Below are 24416 nucleotides of genomic sequence, written 5' to 3'. Positions count from 1 at the left end.
CTACATGTAAATTGGTATTAATGTGAAATCTTAAAATATTTTGGTCATGTCTTACTCTTCATTAATACTACTTTTGTGTTTTTATGAGTCAAAAAAAATGAAATCATGGGAGAGGAAAAGCAAAAAGAACCCACAAGCTTAATGTCAACATTTTTTTCAAGAACCTTTTAAAACATACCTAGGCAAAACTAGGTTAAAGGGCATTACTTGCTGGATAATATCTTTAAACCTTCTGAGTTGTTTACATTGTATTCTATTTCTTCCTCAGTTAGAAAAAGAAAGAAAAGGAGCGTGAAGAATTGTGGAAAAAATTGGAGGATCTGGAGTTAAAGAGAGGTCTTAGACGTGATGGCATAATTCCAACTTAACAGAAATAATGAGAACAACATTACTAACCTGTGGAGTCACACATTATGTAGTAGAAGATGGAGCAACAGTTTTCTGTATTGTGCAACTTTACAGTAGATTTCACATTTGTTTCATTATTACAACAGCACTGTATATACCTGTCTCTAAGTAAAGGAAAAAAAAATAAGGACTTCAATCCAAAGTTTGGACAGTAGATGGACTTCTCAGAACTTTGCAAACATAATCATTGTTCTAACCCTCTTTTAAAAAAAGCGATCTTCAGAGATCTGTTGATGAAAATGCTGTGTTAAAATTCCATTACGGGGAGTTCCTTATTTATCCCTAGCAGAGAGTCTGTTACAATTTTCAAATGTGAACAATCTTAAATTTAGCTTGTCTTTCTGCTAAGCTGTTAAATGTATTTATAGTAAAGGGAGAAAAAAAGACTGCCATTTCCTTGTAAGTTTGTATAACATCCTCCTCTGGATAACGTGACTGTAATTTGACATCTTTTCCTTTTGCACATCTTCCTGAGTTGAATGTTCATGTGAAACGGGGCCATGAATTATTATAAAGGTCCCTGATAAAAGTTTTGTTTACTGGGGTGAACATCTTTCCAGTAACCAGGTAGTCCTGGTCCTCCTTTAGTTTTAAAATTAGGAGTAAAAACGGAAGGGATGATAAACATAGTAGGGAAGGGAAATTTGGATTCATACATTCAGTTTATGGTGAATCCAAATCAAAGTCTTGAATCCTTTGAAAGCAGACACTGGGACATCACAGGTTTCAGTCCCTGACCAGTATCAGTTGCATACATCATTGGACACACACCAGAGATGTTTTAGAAATGTCAGAAAAACATCCTTTTAGATCATTTGAAATAGGAAAAACAAACACTTAATAATACAACCATGAAATTGATCACCAGGATTGTGAATCTAATTGGGAAAAGAAGAGCAAACAGCTTGGACTGTTTGGAGTTGTTGCCTTACTTTTTAATATGTATTTATAAAGTATTCCAGCAAAAGAGGATGTAGCCTCTGGGAAAAAACAAACCTGTTCAGTGTTTTTTGTAGATTCTCGTTCAGTATCTCATCACAGCGCCAGCCCTGTTTTTAGCCAGAAAGGATTCAGGATAACATTGTTATGCATTCTAAAGTGGATGCGTATTCCTAACTACTATATTTGTTACCAAAAGTGGTTCTGAAATGCTACTGAAAAAAATCTGGAAATTCCTAATGTCCTGAGTATTAATAATAAAGTTTAAAAATGCTTTTATATCAAAGGTGCATCGTGACCAAATTGTTTAAGAAAAAACAAAACAAAATCTAGGGCTGTGTATATCTTATTGGCTCTCTGCTTTGTATTTAAAAAAAGAGTCTTAGGTTAATAGGTAAACTGCTGTTCAAACTGTGTACAGTATGTACTTCCCTGATGGAGCTGCCTTGTTATGTACTGAAACGTATGTGTCTGGGGATTTGCTTCCAGGATGTTTTTGCTTATTACGGACATGGCAGCTGTGAGTTGATAACCCTGGCCATCACTTCCAGCAGTGTTCATGGTGTGGAGCTGAATCTGTGTTCATGTATTGAACTGTGATGGTAGCAAACAGGAACATACGAACTGTTGCTTTTCCTAGACACAATATAAATATGGGCTTGTATGTTTTTCCTTTCATTTAAATTTAAAGTAGATTTATTGTTTTCAAGAAAAAAGGGGGGGGGAAGCCACTGACCTTTCTCCCCCAAGAAGTGTTTCAGGATTATCCAGGTCACAGTGTATATGGAAGAGTCAGCTAATTATGGATTTTGTCATCTTGGTCATGTTGTAGGAAAAAAAACAAAACAAAAACAAAAGTTGGCATAGTTAATTCCTAAAAAGAAACATCAGTAAAAAGATCATATGCAGCACCAAACACAACATGGTTCAATGGAGTTAATAGATTTTTTTTTTTTTTAAAAGCATTAGTGGGAATTCAATGTAAAGTTGGCAGAGGCTACAAAGACAAAACAACCTACTTTAAAAGTGTTGGAATAAAGGTGCAAGTTCAATACTAATGGTAAAAAATAAATTTGTAGCAAATATTCTTCTTTAGCCCTTTTGATTTTAGCTTTTTAGTTTTGACGCTGCAGTACATTTACTTTTGATAGTATCAACTTTTTGCCATGAATTCATCTTCTTAGATAAAGGACATTGAGATCACAGGTTTATGAAGAATCTCTGCCTGTTAGAATGAGATGCAGTCAGTCATTTGAAAGGAGAAAGGCCAGGTTCATTTTTTACACCTTACCCTGTCCTCAGAGTTAAGGTGAAACTACACAGATATCCTTAATGTAAATTTTGAATGTTGATCATTCCAAACCGAGGAGAATAAAGCAAATTTTAGACATATTGAGAAGCAATTACAGCTATATGTCTAAAATTCGTAGGGCAACTTCTGAGAAGAAACGCTTTTTTTAACCGAGACTGACAATGTGACATCTGTCATGTGTGCAGTGGTGCAGAGTGACTGAGGTAATCTATGAGGTTGCACTATGTGACGTATTTAAGGATGTACTGGCTGCATTTGCAGCAACCCTCTTTTTGTCCCTTCCCACACTTCTGCTGTTGCTGCAACTCGAGTTAATTGTGACAAAAGCATCTTTGTGTTATATTTTGTTTGCTTCATAATTTCCAGAACTATATATAAATATATTTTTAAAATAGCAAATATTATAGTTAGTGAGTGATGATCACTCCAACCTTATCCCTACCATATTGGTTTCGGGGATAGGATTAAGAGTATTTATGGGAAGAAAAAAATATACAGAACCCTGTGGTTTAGAATGATGCTGAGGCCTTAGGCTGTGGGCCTAGAACCACCATGTGAGTGAGTTGACCCCTCTCATACTTTGAATCAAGCATGCATTCCTCTTTCTCACTGTGCACGTGTCCCTGGTTGGTTTCCTTCCGTGTTTAGTTTTTTGTCCTTTTAAATTTTATTGTATTTTGCTCTCCCTAACATCTGACTTTTTTATAAAAGAAAAGAAAAAAATAAAAAAAGTAAGAAATAAATAATACCCTTGATGCCGCTGGATACTCACAAGCAGGGTTACGCTCCTTTGTCTTGGGCTCGGTGGCCTAAGTGAAAGAGTTTAATTTATTTTGTACCTCCTCCTATGCGTGGGACAGTCCAGGGTGCAGAGCCAGGAATTTCCTGTAATTGCACCTGCTATACTTAAACGTATAGCCCTAGGCTCAATCACACTGTGGAAAGGAAAAAAAAAGTATATTTAGAGCTTTAAAAGCTTTTTTATTTTTTTGTGGGGATGGGGTGGGGTGGGGTGGGAAAGGGATGTATGTATGTAAGTGCTGAGTTTTGGGGTTTGTTTTTTTTTCCTGTTTGTTTTTTCCCTTTAATTGGAGGCACTGACCTGGCCCAGAAAATGAAGAGATTCTCTCTTTTGGTGCTTTACCAATGTTATCACAAAGTAACAGTCACCTGTAGTAAAAGGGTGGCATCAGACATGATCACTGATGTTTTATTTGCACATCAATATTTTTATTTTTGTATTCTGGCTCAGCTGCTTCTCTGAGTGGAGTTAAGGAATGAGCCGCAAAGGATTTTTGTAGTAGGTATATTGGCAATGCATTTTGTATTCCTCTGGATTTAATTTTGAAAATCTAAAAGAAGGATTGTGCATCTTGAGAGAAAGTTGAGCAGATTTTGATCTAGTGGAATATTAATTTGTGCTGCTTCTTGTGCACGATAGCTGCGGTAGTCTCTCTCTTGGAACTACACATCCCACATTATGATGTCTGTGAATGTAGGTTTCCTTTTCTTCCCTCCCTCCCTTTCCTCCCTGCGTTCCCTTTCTTTCCTCTTTCTCCTTTCTCTTTTCTTCTCTGTCAGCCCTCCCTCTTTTCCTCCCTCCCTTCCTTTTTTACTTTCTTTCCTTTTTTTTTGAAATCACTCACTGTAAATAAGTTGTAATCCAAACCTCATGTATAATGGGGAACTTTCAAATATAAATATTACCTTACCAAGACATTTTCTGGTTGTTGTCTGATTTCTGATCGAAGTATAATGAGAATGACATGTCCATTGCTTTTGATTTGAGGATTTCGCTTTAGCTTCATAAATCCTTTGGTGTTTTAGCAGAAGAGGGCAGCAAAAGTTCATTTTCCTGTTAGTAATGTTGTTCATGATTGGTTTTAAATTTAGTTGTGCGTGTGTGTTTTTTTAAACAGCATCTGTTTGTGACTAGAGGTAAAAATGAAACATTTTTGATATGAAAAGTTGCATATGAAAATTATAGACTGGTTTGACCAGACGTTGAAGACTTCTGATCCACATCTAACTTAAAACGCCACAAAACGATCTTCCAGCTCTGGCTAAAACATGCCACTTCCTTTTCAAACACAACAAAATGCAAGCTGAGTCTTAAACACTTGGAATCTGAAATGTTTTTCTTTGGAAATGATTTACTTTCTTCAGAGTGGTAACAGAAACAAAAATGAAGGTGCTCCCCCAAAAGAAATGTAACTTCCCCTTTCACAGATGTGTGAGAGGTTGTGTACCTTGGGTGCATCCTAATAAAGAAGCAGTGAAGAGTTTCCAGGTGCCTGGTTGTTTCTGTTTGTTTGTTTCTGACCTCCGTGGCCTTTTGAATCATACAAATACTAGATCTGATTAACCCGGCTTTGAGGCAGTGGGATAGGTCTGGGTCAGGCCTTACTTTTGAGAAATCAGTTTATGATTAGGGCATGTAGTATTTGGAATGGTCCTGTCTCTATATAACAAACCGTACCAAAAGCTAGTAGCTTAAAGCAGTTACATTTATTCTGATCACAAAACTAGTTAGGGAAGGTCTTAGCAAGAACATCTTGTCTCTGATAGAGGTGTTAACTGGGATGTCTCGACAGTTCACTTCCGACAAGGCTCCTTCAATGGCTGGCGAGTTCCATACATGGCATTCTTCCATACAGGACTTCTTGGGGTTGCTCTCAGCATGGCAGCAGGGTTCTAAAAGATAAGAGGAATCTGCAGTTCTTTGAAGCCTGGGCCCATCAACTCACAGCGTCACTGTCCTCATATTGTTTGATCAGGCAATTACAGAGCCGGCTCAGATTCACGTGGAGGGGGCACAGACCACACAGTGAATCAGAAGAAAGTCAAACAATTTGAAACCATCTTTAAAGTACCTCAGGTTAGTTTCTTTGTAAAGCATTTGATTTAGGTGCAATTTCTCTTAGCTAATTAATTCCATCATATTTGCAACCATGTAGAATTAACTAGTTAATGTTTCATATTTAGTTAATCTAGGTTTGGGAGAGAAAATCCTTGTAAGTTCAGCAATTGAATGGTTCACAGTATGACGATTTGTGGAATCAGAAGATCAACCTCTTGGTAAGTTATAAGACAAAAAACTAGTAACAAAAAATTTTAGGGTCAAAGATTTGAGAGACAATTTCTGTGGAATACCTAATTCTTTGGATAATGTTGCTTGCTGCCTGTAAATAAATACTTAGAAAAGTGGAGGCAAAGTGTGTGTATAGTCCAATTCATATTTCCCAGGTTTTTGTGTAAGTAATGTGTCCTGGAAGAGTCTATTAGACGATGTTTACATTAGCTTTTGTTTTTTTAGCTCAAAGTATGAGATAGTTATGGGGAATTAAAATTTGACTTTTTATTTTTTATTTATTTTTTTATTAAATCATAACTGTATACATTGATATGATCATGGGGCATCATACACTCGCTTCATAAACCATTTGACACATTTTTATCACAGTGGTTAACATAGCCTTTCCAGCGTTATCTCAGTTACTGTGCCAAAACATTTACATTCTACATTTACCAAGTTTCGCAAATACCCCTGTAATATGCACCACAGGTGTGATCCCACCGATCCCCCTCCCTCTACCCACCCCTCCCTTTCCCACTTCCCCCTATTGTTAAGTTTTAGCTGGGTTATAGCTTTCATGTGAGAGTCCCAAATTAGTTTCATAGTAGGGCTGTGTACATTGGGTACTTTTTCTTCCATTCCTGGGATACTTTACTAAGAAGAATATGTTCCAGCTCCATCCATGTAAACATGAAAGAGGTAAAGTCTCCATCTTTCTTTAAGGCTGCATAGTATTCCATGGTATACATATACCACAATTTATTAATCCATTCGTGGATCGATGGGCACTTGGGCTTTTTCCATGACTTAGCTATTATGAATTGGGCTGCAATAAACATTCTGGTACAAATATCTTTGTTATGTTGTGATTTTTGGTCTTCTGGGTATATGCCTAGCAGAGGAATTACAGGATTGAATGGCAGATCTATTTTTAGATCTCTGAGTGTTCTCCATATATCTTTCCAAAAGGAATGTATTAATTTGCATTCCCACCAGCAGTGCAGAAGTGTTCCCTTTTCTCCGCATCTGATTGGCACACCTGATTGGCACATGGTTACTTGTATGAGTTACTTACTTGATGCATGTGTTGCCAAGGCTGTGTCACCTGTGCCACTAGCTTGCACACACTGTTCTGAGCACTATGAATGAGACTTCTGTCTCCCAGTGGCCTGTGAGGTGGACTCTACCCTGCAGACTTGCTCTTGAGTAGCAGTGCTCGCCTCAAGGGAGGGACCTGGAGTCCAGGGCAAGAAGGTGGACTTTAGTAGGAAGAGCCCAGGAAGCTGTGGCAAAGGAGAAACCCCAGCTCCTTGGCAGATGATTGGAGCAGGAGCGCCCTGTACCTGCCCTGCCTGCCTCCCCTGCACTTGTCACCCACACCTGCCCGGTGACTCTGTGCTTCAGACTTGCAGATGGGCCACACACTGCATGGGTGCACCTTCCCAGGTAAAGGTACCACCAAGACCCTGGACGTCTATCCTTTGACACTTATGGTCTCCAAGTCTCAGGTCAGTTTCCCAGTTTCCCGTAGCCCCCGGTGGTCAACGAGGACCGGGGAACGCTCAGAACATCCAGGATTATAGGCAGCCAGGCCTGTGCACATATGGCTGGTGGAGGCTGTGCCCATGTGGCAGGACCCGTGTCTGCACCTACCCTGTGGAGTCACCATAACCACAGGCACCAGTGTCTTCTGTAGCTCACAGCTGGGCAAAGGAAGACACAGGTCCCATTGGATATTCCACACTTTTTTCTGACATCAGGAACGTCCTGAGCCTTAACAGAGTTTATTCTCTGGCAGGAAAACCCTCCACTGGGTGAGGTATAAATAGGCCAAAGGGGACAACGGGGCCCATTTCGATTGCATCTCCTGGCCCGAGCCCACACATGGTACCTGTTACACAGCTGGTCAGGTGGGAGAGAGCTCAGGTTGTCCTCCCACTGTATGGAGATGCCGGGGAGGGAGGTTGGGAAAGGCCTACTGTGGAACTCTGGGTGGTCAGTGCTGTCTTAAAGGGGTGTGGGCGTCATTGTTTGCCATCCCGTGAATTCCACTCATGCAGACATACTCCCCAAACAGGCAGCCTGACGTTTTGGGACACCTCCCTGAGGCCTCTTAGCTGTATGGCAATATTCTCAGAACCATCCAGGTTGGGTCTGGACCTGCTCTGTGCCTGGCCTGGTCTAGACTGTCAGGATCTGAGTGTGGCCAGTGCAGTTGCTAGGGCCTCCTCGTCCTAGTGCCCAGTTGTTCCCCAGGACTGTCAGTCTCGTCCCAGGAAGCCAGGAGAGCATGAAGTGCACAGGTGCCCTCCCAGCCCCTCGCAATGCCTGTCCCCAGCCTCAGCCACAGGCCAGAAGTCTGGGCACTCAGTCTCTTAAGATTCTTTTTGCTCGGGCCTGGCTGGGAGGCTGAGACAAGAGAATCTGTTGAGCTCACAAGTTCAAGACCAGCCTGAGCAAGAGTGAAATCCTGTCTCTACAACCCCATCTCTACTAAAACTAGAAAAACTAGCTGGGTGTTGTTTTGGGTGCCTTTAGCCCCAGCTGCTCAGGAGGTTGAGGCAAGAGGATTGTTTGAACCCAAGAGTTTAAGGTTGCTGTGAGCTATGACAGCAAGGCACTGTACCCACAGAGAGAGAATGATATTCTATCTCAAAAGGAAAATGAATGATTCTTTTTGTTCCAACAACTGCTAGATTTTCCCACAAACAGAGGACTCAGGAACTGACCCAATGAACAAAAATTATTTCTTATTGGACACTAGGCAAGAAAAGATGATTTCCTTCATCCTAGTCATGTATTGATAAGTTTGTGCTCACTGTGTGCTGATGATTTTCCCTGTTGAAGTTTCAAAGTTTGAAAGGATATCACACCTGGTGGTGAGAGGAGGCTTGAGGCAGGTGGGATGTCTGTCCAGGCAGTGGAAGGTGCCCAGTGAACTGTAGGTGGGCAGCAGGAAGAAGCTGCACAGGCTGCAATTGGGGGGTGCTCCCAGGGGAGTAAGCCCAGACTCTTAATATGCGCCATCCTGAAGGCACCCCTGAGGGGGACCCAGGAAGGGAAGGAGCAGAGCACTCTGGGGAGGGGAAGGGAAGTGCCAGGAGCTGCCCTGCCGAGTTTCTGTGTGGGTGGGTTGTGAGTATAGTCATCAGCTCAGGTGGATGGGAGCATGCTTCGTTGACAGCAAGCCTGCGGGCAGCACAGAGGGCCACTGGGGCCATAGGGCTGGTCCCTCCAGCCCACTATATTGTCAGCAAGTGAGAGTGGAGGGTGGGCAAGGGAGGGTCCAGGGTCCAGGGTGTGGCAGAGAATACGTTGGAGTTCTGGAGAGGACACAGGACCTTCCGTGGTGGGTGGGTCAACTGATCTCTGGGGTGGGCATGCCAGGGCCAGGAGGACAGGCAGCCAGGTCTTAGCAGGGCATGGTGAAGACGGCAGAGCCTGAGGACTGACCGGCGAGGCAAGGGACCTGGAGCCCAGGAAGGAGGCTGCATACAGTGCCCTGCAGACATTCCAGGTCACACTGAGCAGCAAAATGGCCTCTGCCACCAGCCAACCTCCACTCAGAGCTTCCTGTGGGTCAGGCAGGGAGGCGGCAGTGCCTGCCTCACCATTGCTGGATAGATGGAGGATGGGCACAGTGGGGCCTGGCACATGCAGCTCTGTGAGCACTCCATCCAACCTGTCAGCACCTGGATTTTCAAGTAACAAAATCCGTACACCCAGATGAAGAGTTACCCAGGACTTCATGTTTTCCAGTGTCAGCTGGGACATCTGTTTACTTTTCTCTCTCTGGAAATTCTTAAAAATAGATAGTGGAGCCCTGTACAGGACAGTGTTTTAGGTCCTGGTGGATCAGAGTACCCCTGCCAACCTCGTTGGGCCAGCATTCCAACAGCAGAAGCAGGAGGTGAACACGGAGCCACACTAACCAGGAATTTGTCCTGGAAACAGGATCTCAGTGAACATGAGGCCACAGTGTCTCCTGCGGTCCCAGCTCTCAAGAGGCTGAGGCAGGAGGATCACTTAAGCCCCGGAGTCTGAGGTTGCTTGCCATGGTACTCTATCAGGGGCAAGAAAGTGAGACTTTGCCTCAAAAAAAAAAAAAAAAATTAAAAAGGTGAAAAAGAAATAATGAAATTCTGAATCTCATAAATGGCAGCTTTTTTTTTTTTTTTAATCAGTTATTTTCTTTATGCCTACTTAGCCTGAGGGAGCAGCGGGCCCAACGAGAATCTCTTTGATTAGTCCACCTCAAGATGGACACGTGGGTAAGTAAAAGTTCTTGCAGCCTCACTCCAGATTGATACATGTATGGGTTGAAGTATGTTCTGGGGGCTGGGCATGGGGGCTCATACCTGGAATCCTGGCCCTCAGGGAGGCTGATGAGGGTGGATTCCTTGAGCTCAGGAGTTTGAGACCAGCCTGAGCAAGAGCGAGACCCACACCTCTAGAAAAACTAGAAACTAGCCAGGCACTGTGGCGGGTGCCTGCAGTCCCAACTACTCAGGAAGCTGAGGCAGGAGGATCTCTTGAACCCAGGAGTTTGGGGTTACTGTGAGCTGTGATGACATCATGGTTCTCCACCCAGGGCAACAGAGCGAAACCTTGTCTCTAAATAAATTGTGTGTGTTGTTCACTGTCTCTAGGAATCAGTTATTCTGGCTGTCTGTCCAGGACCAGCCAGGCCCTGATGGGATCAAACTGTTGTAAAGCAGAAAATGTAAAAACAAAATCATACAGTTCACCTCCCTGGTTCTCAGCCATTCTTCAAGGTCTTTTGAGGGTCACTGTGGTGCCACCAACAGGCAGTGTCCTCAAATAGCCATACCCCCACGGGCAGGGACATGACCCCATCAGGGATGCAGAGCTGCCTGTGCTCAGGGCTCTAGCCTGGGCACTACTAACGTTCCACAACAGGCAGGGCACTGGTCAATCTGATGTTCATGGCATGCAGGGTCAATGTGCTTTTGTGCAGTATTGCCCCACAACAGAGTAGACACACCCCATTTTCACATTTCCAGGGAAGTGGATGGAGGGAGTGAACTGTAGGAGGAGCTGAAAGGACCTTGCAGGTGCTGCTGCCTCCTGGCTGTCCCCAGAATAACAGCAGCCCAGGCTTCCCTCCGTATGTGGCGTTTAGTCAAATCTCTAGCCCTCTGCTGGGCTCCCCTGCATGCCTCAGGTGGCCACACCTGCCTGTGGAGGGACAGCCCCCACCCAGGGCCCACACGTGGTAGAGTGGAAGCCCCGGCCTGAGAGCTCTGGAAGTGGGCCAGACTGATCAGTTCCAGTTTCCAGGTCTTAAAATCAAACTGCTGATTTATTCAGAGGGTTTAAATATTTTCTATGTTGCAAAGGTGCAAAAAGTTTTGTAAAAAGATCAAAATGTAAAACAATTGCACATCCCTCACATAGATTCTTCTGTGGAGTCAGGAGTACTCAGGGGGCCTCTCACTGCTACTGGTGGGGAGGGAGCGGCGGTTGCAGAGACCCAGCAGGTCTGAGTGGCTTCCCAATGTGTGTTAACATGAACTACATGTGTTCTGTTCCCATCACAGGTAGCATCTCCTACCGGGGCCCTCAGAATCTCAGCCTGACTCCCAATCAGAGCATGGCGAAGCCTCTCAGGTAGCATCCTGCATGTGACTTCTTAGCGACAGGCGCTAGGGAAAGTGAGACAGTACAGAGCTCACCACCGTCCAACTCTCCAGGAGGAACTGTGGCTAAAACTTTAGCTGCTTGCTTTCTAATGCTATTTTTATGTGTTTTGAGGTTATATTGTAAATATCTCTTTATATTTTGCTTTTTTGTTTTGGGGGGTTTTTTGAGACAGAGTCTCACTCTGTGTTCCTGGGTAGAGTGCTGTAGCATCACAGCTGAAACTCTGGGTACAAGTGATCTCTTGCCTCTACCTCCCAAGTAGCTGGGACTACAGGTGCCCACCATAATGCCTCTCACTCTTGTTCAGGCTGGTCTCGAACTCCTGAGCTCAGGCAGTGCCTCGGCTTCCCAAGTAGCTGGGATCACAGGTGTGAGCCCCAGCACCCATGAGTCACCACGCCTGGCCATAGTTATCTTTTTTGAAACTAAGATATAACTTAGATATTAGCCTTGTTGCTAAAATCTCCAGAAGAACCACTTAATGACTGCCTGGTGCATTATCCCAGGAACAGAGCAGGTCCAGCTTGTGGTTTCCATAAAGGGCAGGTGGTAAATGTTTCTGGCTTTTTGAACAGCTGCACAGCAGTGCCCTTGAGGAGGCAGTGGGCAATGTGTCGGGGCAGCTGTGCCTAGGACACTGCATCACCGTGGGCTGGGCCTGCCACTCTGGCTAGATCCCAGGCACCTCACCATGCTACAGATGGCCCACACCCTCTGCTGTGGAGTTGAGCACACCCCAAGTGTACAAAGCTCAGGGGAGCTCTCTAAAAGGCAGACCTTCCCTATCAGCCCCTTACCTAGAGTCCTTGGGTAGTTTCTAATGCCTGTGGTCAAGTCCACCCTTGGATACCCACCTCAAGCTCTCCAGCCTGCCCTGCTGCACAGTACCCTCGAATCTGGAAGCTCCCCCACTGTCTCCCTAGAGAGGCTTGCGCATTGGCCCGAAACACCTGCCCACTTTATCCACTTGCCTGCTTTCACATTCCCTAGGGTTGGGGCATGTGTAGTCACTGCACCCCTACCCCACACTTGACCTCTCCTCTAGCCACTGCATGGATGGACAGCTATCGCAAGCAGGATGGGTCTTGGCAAGACAAAGAATGAGCCTGGTTGTATATAAAGCTGTCTGAGGTCTTTGAAAAATGTACCCAGGATTTTCCAGGCATAGAGATTCACACCAGTAATCCCAGCACTCTTGGAAGGCTGAGGTGGGAGGATCACTTGGGCCCAGAGGTTTGAGACCACGTTGAGCAACATAGGAAAACCCCATCTCTACGAAAAAATTTCGGAAGTAAGTGGGGTGTGGTGCACACCTGTAGTCCCAGCTCCTCAGGAGGCTGAGGCAGGTGGTTTGCTTGGGATCAGGAGTTTGAGGCTACAGTGAGCTGTGACGTCACCACTGCATTCCAGCCTGGGTGACAGAGTGAGACCCCATCTCCAAAAAAATGTCTCCAGTATTGTGGTACCCAGATGTAGCCAGGTGATAGCACAGAGACCACAGCCTTGAAAGGAGAGTCAATGACAGTGCCCAGGACAGGCAGAAGGAGCGAGGAGACCTCAGGGGCAGCCACCTTCACTGACCCAGGGTGAGGTGGGCAATGCACAGCCCAGGGGCCAATGCCCATTTGTCCACTGCAGTGCAGAGCAGGGGAACATTGGCTTGCCATGTCAAGTTGGTGAATAAATGGTTGAGGGCTCTGGATTGATTGGTTTGCATGTGAAAGGCCTGTGCACAGGCAGGGCCTTTGTGCCACTATTTCTAGACATTCCTGGCCCAGGGAGGAGCAGTGTCTCCAGGACTAGCAAGGCTCTAAGATGTCAAACCATCGTAGAGTGCAGACAGTGAGCAGCAGGCTGCCAAGGGGTGAAATACGACTGACACATAAAACTGCAGCCTGGGTGCAGCCTGTAGGCGAGGTGTGGGCTGGACCTGAGATGCCGGAGTTGTCACCAGGACAGTGTGACCAGAGCATGAAGATGGACAGGCTGGCCATGGGGGCTTCTAGAACCTTCAGAATCCTGAGGGTGGGACCTGAAAGGACCCCAAGGTTAAGGGTTGAGCAGAGGGCAAAATACAGGTTAAGACTGAGGAAGATCAGGTGGGTCCACATGGCAAGAAGGGGCTGGGCTTGCTGCACAAGCCAAAGGGTTGGGGATGGGGTCACAGCGTGTGTCTTAGGTTGTGTAGGCAGGTCAGAGGTCAGCATCCTAGATTCCACCCTGTTCCAACCGCGCTTCATACTGACACTGGCCCTGAGAGGAGCTGTGGACTGGACCTCCTGACTGCCGCAGTCACCACACAGAGAAGGGCTCAGGGGAGGGCCAGGACATGACAGCCTCTGTGAGAGGTTGCCTGGCCGGGGCATTCAGAGGGGGTGAGGATGGTCAGCACAAAATAGCATTATCCCCAGGCCTGCAAAGATACCTGCAACATGTGTGATGTTATGTCTGTTGAATTTGTCAGGGTTCCACCACTGCAGATGCCCTACAGGGGACGGTCACAAACTCCAGCACACCAGTGTCCAGGTGTAGCGGGGAAAGGGGCTTCTCCCATCCTTGGAAGCTCCCAGGCTGCACTGCCTTCCCAGGCCCCAGCCACCAGGCCACTGCTCAGCATCTCTGGCCTGCTGCAGAGGCAGCACCTAGGCTAGTCTTGACCAGCTTTAGAGAGCAGACACCGTAAGTGTGTGGCAGGGCAGATATAACTTTAGATATACTTGAGAATGTGTTTCTGGAGTAGTTCAGAAATTCAATAATGCTCACTTTTATAATTTTTGTGGATTTTAAATTACAGTGTCAACATTAATCATACTTTTTAAAAGCATTTACAGGATATCTTAACTGTAAAAAATACATATTTAAAGTAATGAGCTCTTTCCTCCAACTTATTTTTCTTATTTGACATTTGTATTCTCAATTTCTTCAACAGCGAAGTAATTTCAAAGACAAAGTTAGCATCTTTATTACGACCCTCAAGCTACCTGCAGGGCCTGCACACCATGGGGGTCTGCGCACGAGAGGCGGATCTTTTAGGCTCCCACTCCCTCAGCCAGCACCGGCCCCACACATGAGACAGCATATGTAACTGTGCTTTTTTCTTAATGACACATTTAAGTAATATAATTGAATAAAGTATTTTAATGACTATCTGGGGTGGCATATATATGATATGTTTGAAACTTTGCTCTTAATGCCTTAAAAATTCCTTAAAATGGGGCGCCGGCCCCATATGCTGAGGGTGGCAGGTTCAAACCCAGCCCCAGCCAAACTGCAATAACAACAACAACAAAAAAAAATAGCCGGGCGTTGTGGCCGGCGAGTGTGGTTCCAGCTGCTCGGGAGGCTGAGGCAAGAGAATCGCGTAGACCCAAGAGTTGGAAGTTGCTGTGAGCCGTGTGAGGCCACGGCACTCTACCCGAGGGCGATACAGTGAGACTCTGTCTCTACAAAAAAAAAAAAATTCCTCAAAATGTTCATGTTTGAGGCAAAATGAACACCCACTAGCTGGTTCACTATTAGGCTGTACAGTTACAACATTCTGGGAGATGGAGTCTGTTGTGTGCGGGAGCCCAGACAGGACTGTGTGCACATGCCACGCACACAGGCCACCCCACCACATCCTCACCTTACCTGTCCTTTGCCACATGCTTCTGTTTACCTGAAACTCAGGTCATATGTGAAGTTGTGTCCAGAGACAAATTCTGGACCTGAACTCAACCTGCAAGTGAGGCCTCCTCTTCCTCTCTCAGGTGGGCAGGAGACTCTGCTGTGCACCCAGGTCAGAGGCCTCAGACCCCACCTTTCTCTCACTGGTCAGGACCACACCAGACTAGAAAGGAGATTGTGGGGTCTATTCTAAACCTTTATATGAGATTTATATATGGGCCAGGCTGAGCTGCGTTGTGTGTGGTCACCTGGCCACCAGACACCTCCCTTGAGGTTTGTTTTCTTGCAGTCACTGTGTAGCTGTGGGTTCAGAGTTCAGTCATCAGCCTGGCCCAAGCCCCTCCCTGGCTGAGTGCAGCCTCACTGGTGCCCACCTACTGCACAGGGGAGTTTGCATTCAGGCAGTTTAAGACTCAGTTGATGCTCAAAAGCCCTTCATTTACCTGAAAATTGTCAGAGAATGTTCTATGTGTTATATCTCCCTGGGCTGGTCTTACGGCAGTTAAGTGCAACACAGGTGGGGGAATTGCCACTCCTTTCCAGAGGCAGAGCTGAGGCTCCTTCAGCTGCACATTTAAGACTGTGTGTGTGGTGCACGTGCCTGAGGACACCACCGCCACCACCAGCCTCCCAAGCATCCCGGGCCCTTGGACACCAGGATGCCTAGGCTACCAGGTGAAAGGCCCCACACCCTCCACCCTCACCATCCTTGTCCTTCCGGATGGCATGTGGCATATGCTTGGCTGCTGCACTGTAAGTTCACTCTGTCCCGACAATGAGCACCGTCAGATGCTGAGAAATCTCATGGTGATGAAGTATTCTAAGTGGGCTCCCAAATCCCTAATGATATCTAAACGTTTTTCTCTGTGCATGTTATGTGATATATACATGATTATTTCAAACTCTGAGATATAGGCTAACTGTGAAATATGAGCAATAAAATAGCTTTTTAATCACGTCTTCCTCAGGCTCCTGTCCCTTTGGTTACCCGGCAACACACTCAGCCACAGCATTGGTTTTGGGGCCATGGGCCCTCTGGGATGATGCTGTGAGGGGTGAGCAGAGGAAGCCCTCAGGGCTGTTGCTTAGGACTTTTGAAATGTCTCCCAAGACAGCATGATAGTGGCCTTTACCTCTGATCTTCTGTGGCCTCTCCCAAGGTGGAGTGCTAGTCTCCTGAGGGGAAGGGGGTTGATGCACGTCTAAAATCTCATGGTTTCTTCCATTGCTTCACCTTGCTTTGTTGACATAAACTTGCTGCCATAATTTTAGCATTTCATGTTTTTTATAACATTCTCTGACAATTTTCAGGTAAATGAAGGGCTTTTGAGCATCAACTGAGTCTTAAACTGCCTCAATGCATGCTTCCCTGTGCGGATGGGAAGGGAGGGGCTTGGGTCCAGGAGCTCAGCCTGGCCCATATATAAATCTCATATAAAGGTTTAGAATAGACCCCACAATCTCCTTCCCTGCACTCAGCCAGGGAGGGGCTTGGGTCCAGGCTGATGACTGAACTCTGAACCCACAACTACACAGTGACTGCAAGAAAACAGAAACCTCAAGGCTGGCCCCTCCCTGGCCGAGTGCAGCCTCACAACAGTGCCCACCCCCATCCACACAGGGGAGGCCACGCACAGAGGGCCCAGGGAGGGGGTTGCCAGCAACTATGTGTGGCGGGAGATTCAGAAGGGCCAGTGAGCAGACATAATTCTCACTGTGACTTTCATTTTTTCACTAAGCTTCTGAGGTTTGAGGGAAAAAATCTTTGAGATTAAAGCTGATGTTTATGGACAGGAAATGTATACTATTGCCATTCAGAGGAATTACTCTGGAATGGACCAGCCAGGAGGAATGAGATGCTCATTTGATTGATTAACGTAGCCAGAGTCAGTGAGTTATTTCGGGAAAATAGTATAAATCTCAGGTGGTGCCTGTGGCTCAAGGAGTAGAATGCTGATCCCATATGCCAGAGGTGGCGGGTTCAAACCCGGCCCCGGCCAAAAACTGCAACAAAAATAAATAAATTAAATAAATTCAAATTTAAAAAAAATAGTATGTCTCATTCAAATTAACCAAACTGTTTCCTCAAAGATGTTTGCTATAGCATTGCTAATAGCAAAATGGTCATCTTAAGTGGTGTGATAATGTGACAGACTTGTGGGCTGGAGTGCAATCTCAGAACTCCTTCCAGGTCCTTCCTGTGGGAGCAGGTGCCCCACTGCAGTGCATCTCGAGGGCACCAGGGGGCGCTAGACCAAGCGAGCTAGATTGAGGTACCCACGGACTCAAGTCACCTGCAGACTTGCTGTCTGCTCTGTGCCACCCAGATTGTGTCTGTAAAAGCATTAGATGGAGAAAATTGCAAAAACAAAGTGGGATGGAGAGGTGACATGTAGACAGTGCCTGTGCAGTGCTTCCCAGCAGCCACCACCAGATTTATCTGTGGATTTCAGGGAATGTGGCTTAAGGAAACAATGGGGGTGTCCCCAGAAGTGTGCCTCTTGGAGTATTCTTTGTGGAATAGCGTGACAGTGACCCCAAAAGTAAAGGTGTGGACACTCAACATTCAAGGAAAGAACATAGGTGTTAGTGGCTGTCATGATGTCAGAACTGTCGTAGGCAGTAATGCAACCTGAGCCTTACGTAAAATCTTTTTTAGAGATGAAGTCTTGCTATGTTGCCTGTTTGGTCTCAAAGTCCTGCTCTCAAGTGATCCTCCCTCCTTGGCCTCTCAAACTCCTGGAATTACATATATGAGCTACCACATCTAACCAGGTGAAGTCTTTATACTATATTCTCTTTCTTTCTTTTTTTTCTTTCTTTCTTTTTTTATTTCTTTGAGAATCTCATTCTGTCACCCTGTATTGAGAACTATGGCATCACAGCCTACAGCAACCTCAAATTTCTGGGCTCAAGCCTCCCAAGTAGCTGGGCCTATAGGCACTTGTCACAGCACCCAGCTAATTTTTTTATTTTTGGTAGAGGCAGGGTCTCACTCTTGCTCAGGCTGGACTCAAACTCCTGAGCTCAAGGGATCCTCCTGCCTTGGCCTCCTAGAGCACTGGGATTACGTGCCCAGCTTTATACTGTATTTTTATTTTCACAAGTAGTGTAAGCCTCTCGAAATGGTCACTAAGAATCACGTGCAAATTGTGAATATAAAATAAGACTAACCATAAACTTCTCAGGGTGGCTTAGTGTCCTGTTCTTTTTTTTTTATGTGTTATGTTCAAGTGTGCCCATTCGTGTTATTTGTACCTTATATCTAATCCATTTAAACTTGATGCACCGTGTAGGACAAAATAAATATTCAAAGATTTATTACCATCATGGTTTTGCACCTGGAGCCCCGGGGCTGAACTGCACCTTCAGTCAGTGTCTTCCAGAACTGTTTCGGTCTTTCAGAATTCTTATTTGACTGGGGCCAAGTCCTTTGTTTTGATTTTAATAAAAATGGAATCACTTCAGGCTCTGCAGACCTGCCCCTTTGCGTGGCATGAGCCCTCTGGTAGCTCAGGGAACTGGATCACAATTGCACACTCTGCTCTGGATGGACATGGGATGCTCACCAGGAGTGGTTTTCCACAAGGAGCCACTTTGCCCATCTGTTTTGCACTCACCGGCAGAGCCACGTGGGGTGCTCAGAGGAGCAGGAAGCCCTCCCAGCTCAGTGCAACAGCAGAATGACCTGAGGCTAGGCTGGGTGTGTCCCAGCAGAGCCAGGAGGCCTGTGGGGGCTGCCCTCAGGACCCCTCTGCCATCCATTTGCATCAAGGAACACTTGTGGCCAGTGATTCACAGAAAGAGAGGTCTGCTTGGCTCTGAGTCTGTAGGCCGGAGAAGCCCTAGTGCCTGCTTCTGGTGGGGTCCTCGGGGGCTTCCACTCATGCCCAAGAGGAAGGCAGGGTAGACATGTTGCTGGCGGGAGGGGGCCAGGCCCCTTTAAGCAGCCACTCTTGGAACTCACTACTGTGAAGCCCCAACACAGCAGTCCCACCCTGAGGGAGCCAGAAGGGAGCAGGGGCCGGGCCTAGCACTGGGGGTAAGGGAGCCAGCACCTATGGCGAAGAGAGGCTGAGGGAACTCCTCACACAGCTCTGCCCTGTTGCTCTGTCTGTAGGACTCAGACTTGCCTCCATCGCACAGAAACTTCATTCTTAGCTGTGAATTTTCCATGGATGAATAGTATAAAGTTGGATGTTAACTTACAGTTGCCAAATGTGTTTTTCAAAAGTGAGAGACTATCCAGTGAGCACCATTTTCCCAGCCCAAGTGAGGTGAAGCGTTGTGAGTGGGCAGCTGAGGACCATGGGGCTAGCCCAGGACAGTCTGGAGCTCAGTCCCGGTGCACAACGCTGTGCCCCATAGCATGTGGCAGCTGGGGTGAGACTAACCTGGGGGCCTAACATGGGAGCCCAAGACCCTGAGATCCCAAACAGGCCACTGCAGGGGAGTCAGGAGCCCCTGACCACCAGCATCAGCAGAATGAATTTTCTGGAAAGAACAATCCAGAAAGCCCCAGGATGGACAGGAGGACCGAGGAGAAGCTGGTCTCTGGAGGTGGGTTTGGCCAAACTGGCTGCAGTGACCTCCTGCCCAGGACGTCTCTGCTGACCCACTGGGGGCCCCATGCAGCTAGACCTTCCTGGATATAAATGAGCCCCTACCCAAGTCATCCGGCCTGTCAGTGGTCCAGGCAGGAGCATCTGCCGGCTGCAGATCAGAGGGGCTCTGTGATCTCACTAGCTTCCTAGGGGCCACACCCTGATGCTGACCAGACCTGAACCCCAAACAGACCAAACCTGGACCACAAACAGAGGTGTGGGGCTGGGTAGCAAAGGCGCAAAGCTTCCCAGGCACATGAACACGGCTGGGAGCCATTGCCTCTGGGAGGACAGAAATGCTTTCAAACCCAAGCTGTTGTAAGTATGAAGAGAGGTTTTGAACTAGTTTTCTTTTCAAACTGAAAGGAAATTCCTAAAATTCTTAGGTGGTAAATCCAAGACTTTGCACACGGACTTCATGTCATGCTGGATAGAGCCAAGGTGGAGACGCCCATCTGTTGGGAAGTTCTTGTGGGAGGTGATTCCAACCCCCACCCAGGGAGCTGCTGCCCTCCCCAGAAGCTCCACCTTTGCCCCTCGGGCAGCACCCACATCCTTGCCCCACATCCTTCCATCTGTGCCTCAATCTCCAGCACCCAGGAGGCATCCCTGTGCCCTTGCAGAGGGACAGCCACTGTCACAGATGCAGCTCCTTGGGCACAGCCGTGCTGCTTTATGTCATTTAAATCACGTCTCCCTCAGTCAGAAGGAGCAGTGCCCATCAGACCCCAAGACCCTGCACTTGCCAACACCTGGCCTACTCACCCCCAGTCTGCTCCAGGCCCTACCTCCACCCACCATTTTGTCCAATGTGGGCAAGCAGGAGCTGGGAGGTGGGAGGAATGTCTACCCAGGGATTGGTGACTACAGAGATCCCCCAGGGGATGGACTGATGCATCAGTGAATGGCTTCAAAAACACAAGCCATGAAAACCCTGGAATTAGGTCTAAACGTATTGATAGGATTAAACCCCCAAATACAATGCTGAAAGAAAAAGGTACGGCAGTGGTACGTACCTGAACTTTAATAATAGTAACTAACTATTATTAAAGTTAGTTACTAACGGGCACACCAGAGACAGGTAACCTGGGTGGGGAGTCATCTGCACCTGTATAACCTTTGTCTTTAGGAAACACGGCAAAATATTCATACCTGCTAAATCTTGGTGGTGGGCACAGAAAACATGGGGATATGCAGAAAATAGTATTTCAAAACAAAAAATAAAAATGTTAAATAAAATATTAGCTGTAAGATTTTCTCTGTTGCAAACAGAAACCAGCTCACTGCAATGTTTGTCCCATGGTTAAATGCAGATGAGGGCGGGGGCCCCAGCACAGGCTTCAGATGTTTAGGACTGTGCATGCTCACCCACTGAATTGGAGACTCAAAAATGGCTAAACTAGTGCATTTTATATATTGCATATATTTTTTAATAACAACAGGAAAAACTTAAGGCACACCATGAAATTCACCTTAAAGTTGTTCATGTACAAAAATAATACTGTTTTCCCTTTTAAAACATAACTTAGAGCCCCGTTAAGCGCTTTTGGAGTCCCATCGAACTCCTCTTTCCATCAGGCTCTTGTGGAGAGCCCCTGGCTCGAAGGCGCTTTCCTGGTGACAAGAGGCTGCCCAGCATCCCCCAGTCTGGGGCTCCTCACCCTCACTTCAGCTGGACAGGCCTGATCCGAGGCAGTGAGGACTTTGGGGACTCTGGCAGGACTTTCTCCCTGCCCTGCTGCTCTTGAGCCTGTCAGTGGGGACGTGGAGAGAGTTGGGAGGATGACGTGCTGTCCATCCTCCCCAGGGCCAGGCTGCCAGCTAAGGCAAATTCAGGGAATGGGCCAAGTGGAAATCAGAAAAGCTCAGAATCTGGCCCTGACCTGCTTTGTGGGATGGGGGCTCATTTGCCCCAATGCCTTTAGGGCCTACGCAGTCTTGTTCGGATGCAGCAGCATGTGGCACACCCCTAGAGATGGGCACTGGGTCTGGGAGGTCAGCAGCAAGAGCAGCTGCAGGTCCCACACACTCTGGGCTGGGCTGGGGCAGGCAGAAGCCCCTCACCGGACTGGGTGGTGGCTGAGCTGCCTGCAAGTGGAGAGCAGTGCCAGTAGGGGGCTGTTCACCATTTTTCCAAACATGGCCAGGCGTCATCCTCTTTATTTGGAAAATTGCTCTCAGGAGAGCCTGTGGGACCTCAGAAACACGGAGCAGGCTCAGGACTGTGTTTCTCTGGCAGATGCAGATGTGGGCTGTGGCGCCTTAGCCACGGCCCTCAGAGCCCCAGGCACCTGCCCTGGTAGCGGGAGTAACAGCTTGAGGGACCCTTGGAGCAGCATTTTTCTCAAGGGTGGGGAACGTGGGCTTCAAAAGCTCAGAGGGGATGGAAAGAATCCAATAATTGGCACGACACCTTTGGAAACCTCAGGAATCCATTTTCAGGAATATCCTTCTTCCTTCTCAGAAGCTCTGAGAACTGTGCCTCTGCTGCACAGGGCCGGCTGGCTGCAGCTCACCCTGAAGGCTCGGTCCTCAGGAGCACTCACAGGGCATGGAAGCATCTGGGGAGTGGAGGGGGCTGTCCTGGGAGCAAAGATGGGCGCCACAGCCCTGGAAAGGGAGGGACCAGCCACAGTCCACCTCCTTGCCCACTGGGGCCACATGGGGGCAGATTTCTGTCTGCAGGAGCCCTGGGCAAGGGGTCTCTCAGGCAGAAGAGGTCCTTGATCCAGGCAGGGATGTCCCACAGAGCCATGACAAGCAGGGTGTGGGCACGGAGCAGGCTTGGGTCCAAGGGCTCAAGCCCCTGTGGGTCCCTCTCATGCCCACACCTCCGGCTCCTCTCTGCTGGCCCTGGGCTGGGTGAGGAGCCCTGGGTCAGTGCTGCCCGGCAGGGCTTTGTCACTCCCACAACTTGCTCCTGGCAGAGGGTCCCCCCTGGGGCTGATGCAGGAGGAGCTGAGTGACAGGCCTGAGTCATCACTCAAAGACGCTGGCAGTCATCAGAGGAGTCCAAACAGATTTGAGGGTGTTGGAGAAGGTGGGAACTCCAGGGAAGACACAGTCCTGTGGTTGCAGCATCAAGGAAACTGAGGCCTGCCTCTCTGGGGTCCATCCCTGCCCCAACCCCTCTGGCCATGCTGTCCTGCAGAATGAGACCCAGTCCCTCATGCCCCTGGGGGCATATTGCACGGCCCTCCTCAGACCCGGGCACTGGATGAGGAACTGGGTCCTGAGTGTCTCTGGGCAGGTGTCTGGTGTGCACATGTGTGACGCAAGTGTGTGTACTCATGTAAGATAGAGGCCCCTGCCCAGCCCTGCTTGGGGCATGCTCAGTGCCCGGGTGCTGGAGGCCCAGGCAGGTATGAGGAGACACCAGTCTTCAGACTCCGGCCACAGTCTGAATTGGCCACTTGGCTCTCTCTGGCCCCAAGCCACTGGGTCCTGACTCCTGGTCTGGGGCCTCAGGCGAGTATGGCTGGTGAGCAGAAGGCCCCTCCCATGAAGCAGGCCTGACTGGGCAGGGCCGTGTGGCTCCCCAGCCCCAGTGGTTCCTCGCTGCCAGCCACTTCTGGGGCTTCCCTCTGGCACAGGAGGTCTCCCCCTCACACCCTTTGCACTTTTAATGTATTTGCTTTGTCCATTTTTCATCTTAGACCAGTGTTTTTCAACGATTTTTTTATCTCACAGCACACTTGAACCTATAGTTAAACTTCCCTGGCACACTTTAATTATGTTGATAAAAAAAATATATATATATACTGGCCAGGCGTTGTGGCAGGTGTAGTCCCAGCTACTCAGGAGGCTGAGGAAGGAGGATCACTTAAGCTTAAGAGTTTGAGGTTGCTGTGAGCTGTGATACCATAGTACTCTACTCAGGGCAACAAAGTGAGACTGTCTCAAAAAAAAAAAAAAAAAAAGGATATGCTTACTATGCTTTGAACTTCTTTTGAAAAGAATTTGATCAATGATCTTTAAAAATTTTCACAGCACACCTAAGATCCTCTCACGGCACACTGGTTGAAGATCACTGTCTTGTCTGAAATTTGGCGGGAAAACAATTTGCCGTAGTCCTTTTCTGAGCCGAGACCCCGCTGAGGACAGACTGGCTGCTGATGGGAGAACAGCCCACAGCATCCTCCTGCAGAGCTCTGCTGTCCTTGCAGCTGGCCGTGGACCCCCACTCACAGTAGCACAGAGTAAGGTCCTGGTGCCATGGTGGGACAGTAAACACCTGCTAAGCAGTGACAAGAGGGGCATCAAGACAAAGCACCAAGTGCTGCCAGACCTGGGCAGGGGTCCCCTGCCCACGGGGAGCCCCTGCTGGGATCACCCTGAGCCCCCTCCTCGCCCTGCCCCATGTGGGTAGGCTCAGGCCTGGGGCACAAGCTGAGATCTGAGACTTCCAGGACCTGCTGCAGAATCACCACCTTCACAAGACACACGGGAGGTTCCACCAAGTGCCTGCACCTGAGCAGCCAGGTTTCCAGGCACTGCAGAGCTGGGCACCGCCATGTTGCACGCATGTGTGCTTCAGTTGGCCAGCATGAGCAGGCCGGTGGCCAAAGGGGGCCATGTAACCAGGCCTGGATGGCCCAGAACTCACTGCTTAGCTCCAGCCCTGTAGGACCAATGGCCTCTCCTGCTCCCTGGCTGCAGCTGGACTCAAAGACCTCACAGCCATGAACCCAGTCTTTGGGATGGCTCCCAGGTGTTTGGGGTGTTAGAAGGAGCTTCCCATAAATCT

General features: G+C 47.7%; 2 protein-coding genes across 15 annotated transcripts in view; both read left to right on the top strand.

Moving 5' to 3' along the window:
• LOC128584409 (serine/threonine-protein phosphatase 2A 56 kDa regulatory subunit epsilon isoform-like) overlaps positions 1–1105 on the top strand; it is a 60721-nt gene extending 59616 nt beyond the window's left edge. Inside the window, exon 12 of the mRNA XM_053589381.1 lies at positions 269–1105. Within this exon, the coding sequence (XP_053445356.1) occupies positions 269–272 (4 nt within the window). The 3' untranslated portion in view covers positions 273–1105. The remainder of the gene's footprint in view (positions 1–268) is intronic.
• Positions 1106–6780: 5675 nt separating this feature from the next.
• On the top strand, positions 6781–24205 carry LOC128584719 (probable E3 SUMO-protein ligase RNF212). 14 transcript variants are annotated; one of them, XR_008379712.1, is made up of 6 exons: positions 6781–7645; positions 9943–10006; positions 11297–11366; positions 12552–12690; positions 13864–14078; positions 14329–15054. XR_008379712.1 is itself a non-coding variant. In XM_053589848.1 (6 exons), the coding sequence occupies exons 1-5, from the start codon at positions 7053–7055 to the stop codon at positions 17820–17822; spliced, it is 447 nt and encodes a 148-aa protein (XP_053445823.1). In that variant the 5' UTR covers positions 6781–7052; the 3' UTR covers positions 17823–17840; positions 23660–24205. The 14 variants fall into 14 exon arrangements, 10 of the variants coding, with proteins under 10 accessions (XP_053445823.1, XP_053445824.1, XP_053445828.1 ...); XM_053589848.1 differs by lacking the exons at positions 12552–12690; positions 13864–14078; positions 14329–15054 and adding exons at positions 15069–15148; positions 17725–17840; positions 23660–24205 and having other exon boundaries at positions 6781–7187; XM_053589849.1 differs by lacking the exons at positions 12552–12690; positions 13864–14078; positions 14329–15054 and adding exons at positions 15069–15148; positions 17725–17840; positions 20056–20696 and having other exon boundaries at positions 6781–7187.
• Positions 24206–24416: the final 211 nt, after the last annotated feature.

Source organism: Nycticebus coucang, chromosome 4 (genome assembly GCF_027406575.1).
Source record: "Nycticebus coucang isolate mNycCou1 chromosome 4, mNycCou1.pri, whole genome shotgun sequence".
NCBI lineage: Eukaryota > Metazoa > Chordata > Mammalia > Primates > Lorisidae > Nycticebus > Nycticebus coucang.
This window is presented reverse-complemented; position numbering and strand designations above follow the sequence as displayed.

What these genes read in the sequence shown, in the direction of transcription:
- LOC128584719 (XM_053589844.1), top strand. Translation starts at nt 7,053, where the DNA reads ATGATTGGAGCAGGAGCGCCCTGTACCTGCCCTGCCTGCCTCCCCTGC. An exon ending in ACCTCAAGATGGACACGTGG is followed by an intron (nt 10,007 to 11,296) that starts GTAAGTAAAAGT and finishes TTCCCATCACAG; the next exon opens with GTAGCATCTCCTACCGGGGC. An exon ending in AGCATGGCGAAGCCTCTCAG is followed by an intron (nt 11,367 to 15,068) that starts GTAGCATCCTGC and finishes CCTGAAACTCAG; the next exon opens with GTCATATGTGAAGTTGTGTC.